This window comes from Gigantopelta aegis, chromosome 13, assembly GCF_016097555.1.
Source record: "Gigantopelta aegis isolate Gae_Host chromosome 13, Gae_host_genome, whole genome shotgun sequence".
In the NCBI taxonomy this organism is placed as follows: Eukaryota; Metazoa; Mollusca; class Gastropoda; order Neomphalida; family Peltospiridae; genus Gigantopelta; species Gigantopelta aegis.
This window is the reverse complement of record NC_054711.1, coordinates 13214435-13221056: the sequence shown is the minus strand read 5'-3', so window position 1 is coordinate 13221056 and position 6622 is coordinate 13214435. Positions and strand designations below refer to the sequence as shown.

Sequence of the window (6622 nt, the reverse complement as noted above, 5' to 3'; positions counted from 1 at the left end):
GAACGACGTTCATTCAGGTGAAGTAAGAAAGTTACAATTTAAAGTTTGTTTTGTTTAACAACACCACTAGATCACATTGGTTAAGTAATCATCGGCTATTGGATGTAAAATATTTGATAATTCTGACTCGTAGTCATTAGAGGAAACCCACTACATTTTCCCCATCAGTAGCAAGGGATCTTTTATATGCACTTTGCCACAGACAGGAAAGCACTTGTCACGGCCTTTCACCAGTTGTGATGCACTGGTTGGCACGAGATCCACTGAGGTGGTTCGATCCCGCAACGCAAACACATCAGGTGAGCACTCAACCGACTGATCTAAAGCATGTTGATGAACTATAGTTACTTTTTATGTTATATGAATACAGGGATACAGCTTTGTCAAGGCACTTTTAGGAATGACCTTTATTCAGACGAAGTTAGAAGGACAATGCATCTTCATACCGTGGATTAGTTGTCATCTTATTGATTAAACTGTTATTCATTAGAGCATGTTACAGTGTCTTATTCAAAACATCTGCGGGCTCTGTCTTGACAGTGGTTTTCTTGTTTTGAGGCCTCTAGTGAATATAAATATGGATGAGTCATACCTCGTATGTAGGCCAAGTTGTAAAGCGCTCGCCTGATGCGCATTCGGTCTAGGATCGATCGCCGTCGGAGGGCCCATTTGATTATTTCTCGTTCCAGTCAGTACACCGCGACTGGTATATCAAAGGTCGTGGTATGTGCGATCCTGTGTACATATAAAATATCCCTAGCTCCTACTGTTAAAATGTAGCTGGTTTCCTCTCTACGGTTATACGTCAAAATCACGAAATCTGTAACATCTAATAGCTGATGATTAATAAATCAATGTCCTCTATTGGTGTCGTTAAAAAAAACATTTAAAAATTTACCTAGAATATTTTCCGTCTTCTCTGGAACAGACCTACGCTCAGTCTGATCTTTTGTGTTCAGTTTTCGTCTCCTGAAATGAAATACTAAAGTTAAAATTGATTAGGACCATGCACCAGTATTCAACTAGGTACTGGGTTCGGATTCCAGTCGAGGCATAGGATTTTTAATCCAGATACCGATTCCATATGTCTGACGCCATATAACGGTAAATAAAATGTGTTGAGTGCGTCGTTAAATAAAACATTTCTTTCTTTCAGTATTCAACTGGATAGATCATACAAATCGATAATCGTATCTTTAACATCTATTCAATATCTGCTTTTATAACATGAAACCAAACGAAATACACCAACATATTTATATTCATTGCATCATTGAAACGATAGATACAATTACAGTTAATATTTGTATCATAGATTTTTTAAATTATAATTGATAATAAGAACGTGACTTGCTTAAATTAATTCTCATCAGTCAATAATTATAGTGTTATTTGAACACATATGTTTCTTTGTAAGGTTTTTTTTGTTTTTAAAAAAAAATTTTTTTAATTGTTTGTTGTTGTTTTTTGTTTGTTTTTTGTTGTTGTTGGGTGTTTTGGGTGGGGTTTTTCTGCTTTTTTTTCTGTTTTGTTGTTGTTGTTTGTTTTTTTTGGGGGAGAGGGGTCAGGAATACTCCGATCTAACCAGTTTACAATGTGTTTGGGTTGTACCAGAAAAAAGAAAGAAATATTGTTTTTACCGACGTACTCAACACATTTTTATTTATGTTTAATATATGAAGGAAACCTGCTGCCTTTATTACATGATCTATTCGTTTTCATTAGAAGTAAGGGATCTTGTATATGCACCATCTCACAGACAAGATACTACATATCATAGTCTTTATTACACAGGTTGTGGAACGCTGGCCGGGACAAGAAATAGTTAAATGGGCCCACTGGTGAGTGTCTATCCTAGATTGATCGATCTACGCCCTGCCCTCGGATCTACTAATGGAGACAATACGTTTTCATTTGAACAAAACACTTCTCGGCAGCTGCAAAAAGCGGCCCATTATAGATTATATCAAAGTTTGAACAACAACCAAACAACTGCGAATTTAAAAAGTATTATGTTTGAATTTGTATACAAGTACAACACTGTAATATACATTTGCAACAAAATTGAAATATATATTTACCTGACAAATACGATGATAACGATGACCACAGCTATGATAATTAATGCAGCAACAATGCCACCAACTGCAGATCCGACTGGAAAATCAGATGATGCTGCAGACTCTACTGCAATATACACAGACTCTAATTACCACACATTCCTAGCACTAATCAATTATCTAAAGTGTATTGATTATCTAATGCTCACAAAGTAATGATCCTACAACCCAACCCCCAAGAAAACTAACAAACAGCAACAGCAACAACAAGCAATCCCCAAAATAGTATTTTTGACCTTGTTGTTAATGGTGCCAAGGGACATTAACAAGGAACAGGTTGTTTAAATAAGAATCGGCAAGTGCTCAAGAAACAGATATGGTATGTTATGGTATGGTATGGAGTCAAATCTGTTCAGGATATTAAATATTATATTTTTGTTGATGCTTTGTTTGCAGATGGCAAGAAAAATTAAATAACGACAGCTGGAATTGCTCAACCTACTCAGTTAACATTCTTATGATTGTAATGGTTGCCGTATTCTACATCACAACCCCCACATACACACACACACGCGCGCGCTCGCGCACACATACACACACGCGCGCGCGCACACACACACACACACACACACATACACATTGGTACGCCCACACCTTCACCCACAGCCAAAAGTAGTTATCTCGACCTGTAATTACGTGAGCCCATATTATTACAAGGCTATATATTGGTCTCAGTTAAAGTTACAGTCTCTGGTTACCATATTATAATACCATGTACAAATATGAAATACAAGTTCAAATGCACTTTTAAAAAACTCGTGTATGTTCGCTATGGACGGAGATCGTTACAAGTATACGCTCGATTCGTAGCCTGTGCCGCCATAGCTCGGCAAAGCTCAAACGGCAGCCTGTTGTCAGTTTCAGTTAACACGTGTGTTTGCCGATTTCAAATTGTAGGGTTCGTCTCAAAAAATTAAAAGAGAAATCTTGCGCTGTACGAAGAACGTTCGGTTGAGGATACGGTATAGAGTGTTTCGTTAAAACCAGTTTGATATTGACAACGTATTATCGACAATTGTACCTTCCTATTTCAGAATTAATATTTTATAAAGTGTTAGTAGAACTTTCAAAGTTTAGTTTTTATACTAGTAATACATTAATCACGTATATATTTTTAAAATAAAATATACTAAAGTAGACAATGGACGTTTTGACTTCTTAATTTTACGTGTAAAAATCGACAAATTCAAATAAATATTCTTTCGTTTGGAAAGGGTAAAGTTAGTAGGGGTTGTTTAATATTGATTTAATAACCATCCGACGCCATACAACCGTAAATAAAATGTGCTGAGTGCGTCGTTAAATAAAACATATCCTATCCTTCCTTCCATCTGCTGTTGGATGTCTAAAATTTGGTAATTTTGACATATAATCTTAGAGCGGAATCGGGTGCATGTGCAGGGGGAGGGTATTGGAGGTCGAAACCCTTACTTGCCCAAGCTTAAACAAAAATTGAAATGTATTTTCTGGGGGACCATGGCCCCATATAAACTTCGCTCAACACAGTCCATAACCCCAACCCCGCTGAAATCCCTGCACACGCGCCTTGGAAACCCGCTACATTTGTTGTTGTTTTTTTAGCAAAGGATCGTTTATATGTACCATCCCACAGACAGGATATCTTTTATATACCCGCCGATGGGGATTGATCCTAGACTGACCGCTCATTTCCAATAAACACCTTTTTAGGTCTAAGTAGTGAATAAAAATAACATATAGTCTCAAAAAATGTTACGTAAATCGAACACAGTACCCTCTTCCTCTACCCCTAGAGCGTTACGTAATTAGTAACTCCCCCGTACATGTAACGCGTATGCCAACAGCTGGCCACTGTCAACATGTCACGGCAAATCCCCCACCCGCCGACCCCTGGAAAGGCGTTGTACCATACCTCTATGGATATAAATATGTTTTGGAGATATGAGATGACCCTTCAATGAAGACAGTTAAATTTGTTCACGTGATCTCTTGTTGGGGAATTCCACACTTGTGATAAGCCAATGAAAACCGAGATCGGTAGGAGCCCATCAAAAGTGTTCCACTTTCGAAATAATGGTGTGTTTTTTTACCTGGATAAGCCAGCATAGTGAAACAAATGCGAAGTGCGGCGTCATATATGCACCAAACGTAATTGGATTTTCTGTTTTATATGCTTAAATAATAAAAATATTTCGGTTACTGCCGCTTTAAATACTATGCTTACTAAATGCATGATATATAGTGTATACCTTTCGAGCAGGTTGTTCCTTTCCACCCTGATACACATCCACCAACACACTGACCAGTCTCATGGTGACACGATGCTGTGTTACTACAATGTCTGTCTGAACACAGCATTGCACAGTTGTCGCCATAGGTCGTATTACTGCAATCTAAATCAGATAAAAAGTGTCTTTCTTTTAAGAAACAATAAGAAAAAAACCCCAACGAAACTCAAAAAACAACAACTAAAACCTACCGAAAACAAACCAGGACATTACAAAATATAAAACAACAACAACAACAACAACTGTCAATGGCAATATGGGGTGACTATTGCGGTAACATTTACTATTGCAATATTATTGCTATAGCTAAAGTACTATTGTGATAGTATTGCAATAGTGATAGCAATATTGCAATAGTACTGTGAATTCTTAAATCGCTTAGCAACAGTACTATGAATAGATATTTCATCATCTTCCAATATGTATGTGTGTGTGCGTGCGTTTGTCTGTGTGTGTGTGTGCGTGCGTTTGTACGTATGTTTGTGTTTGTATGTATGTCTGTATTTCTACTTAGTCATTTGTAATAATGTCACTAGGTAGTGAAATCATATTTAATAAGTATATAATATAAAGACCACACATTGTTATTATCCATTTACTGCGCATGATATCAAGACCATCGATAGTTGAACAAACAATTGCGATAGTTATCGATAGTTGAATTAACTATCGATGCATTCCTGTCAAGGCATTGGCTGTCGCATCATATCGATAGTTCGATGTATTTTTACATCACTGATAGCAATGCTGGTAACATAAATATTGGATGAGAACCCGACTAATGATAGAAACCACGATCCATCATTTCCACTATAATGGATATATGTATGGGATTGTTTGGCTGCGAACTCAAGATCGTCTCTACATTCCACTGAATGAAATGTCCTCGCAGTACTTACTGTCAGAACATGTAGCACCTTGCCAACCAGGCAGACATTCACCATCACAAGATCCGGTCAAGTGATCACATGGTGCATTGTTGTGTTTACAGTGTCTGTCATCACACGATAATGAACAATCTAGTCCGTATTTCCCATCACATCCTGTATTGTAAAGTTATTATTTATATAATTCATTCATGCAATGTTTGATTGACTGACCGATTTTTAATTTCGTAGTTAAGATTGGCCAACGCACAACAAGGAGACTGACCCTGACATGCATACAAAAACAACAATATTTTTAAATAATGCATGTATACATAATTTTGACATCCAGTAGTAGATTAATAAATCAATGTATTCTAATGGTGTCGTTAAACAAAACAAACGTATACATAATAATATTATTTATATTAGTTAACTGATAGTGTCGCTGTACATCCAATGCATGAATGGTTGAAAATCTGGAATTCTAATGAAAAACCTTATTTTTAGTGCTATATGATGTTCCTACTGAACATGATGGATTAAATATGTTCGAGAAACAGGAAGCAAAGACCACAACATAATAGCTCAGATTGCAATTATTATATATTTTTATAGATTAATGAATTATCATGAAGTTTGAATTACAGTAAGAGATTTAATTACAATAACATATGATAAATAGTTACGATATGTAAGCCACTGAAATGAAGAACCACTTTGTTTTTGCTCATTTGTTTCCAAAGTAAAGTTTTCCGATTCCTGAAATAAATATGTACTAGTATACACAGAATAAAAAAAAGTAAAGTTTGTTTTATTTAACGACGCCACTAGAGCACATTGATTTTTTTTATCTTATCATCGGCTATTGGACGTCAAACATATGGTCATTCTGACACTGTGTTATACACTGAATACGTTCATATTTTTTTTCCACAATTTGCACACAAGCAGTTTGTTTTCTAACGTTTAACTTTGGACTGTGTTTATACATTTAAAGCAGCTATGCTAATAAAAAAACGGTGTACCTGCACAGTCGACTCCCATCCAACCGTCCTGGCACAAACCATCACAGGAACCATTGACCTTGTTACAACTCGTCGTACTCACTATGCAGTGTCTTTCTGAACAGCTGAATTTACAACCAGCGCCATAGAATCCTCTATCACATGCTGGAATATAGTGTCATATATCAATTCACAATCAAGACTATACAAGTCACAAACACATGCTGAAATATAGTGTCTGCACACAACACACACAATAACAACCAAGTGCTGCCTACTCTGCCTACACTTTTGTTTTTATAATTTAAGGGAATGTGATGACAATATTGCAATTAATCTCCCACTTTGTTTTTTTGTGTTTA

The 6622-nt window shown here is 36.4% G+C and overlaps 1 protein-coding gene across 1 annotated transcript in view; it reads right to left on the bottom strand.

Moving 5' to 3' along the window:
- The window catches only part of LOC121387142 (protein draper-like), a 24618-nt gene that overhangs the window by 2791 nt on the left and 15205 nt on the right, over window positions 1-6622 (bottom strand). Inside the window, exons 10-14 of the mRNA XM_041518167.1 lie at window positions 6282-6425; window positions 5287-5430; window positions 4349-4492; window positions 2082-2187; window positions 899-969 (exon numbers count right to left, since the gene is read on the bottom strand). Coding sequence (XP_041374101.1) covers window positions 899-969; window positions 2082-2187; window positions 4349-4492; window positions 5287-5430; window positions 6282-6425 — 609 coding nt within the window. The remainder of the gene's footprint in view (window positions 1-898; window positions 970-2081; window positions 2188-4348; window positions 4493-5286; window positions 5431-6281; window positions 6426-6622) is intronic.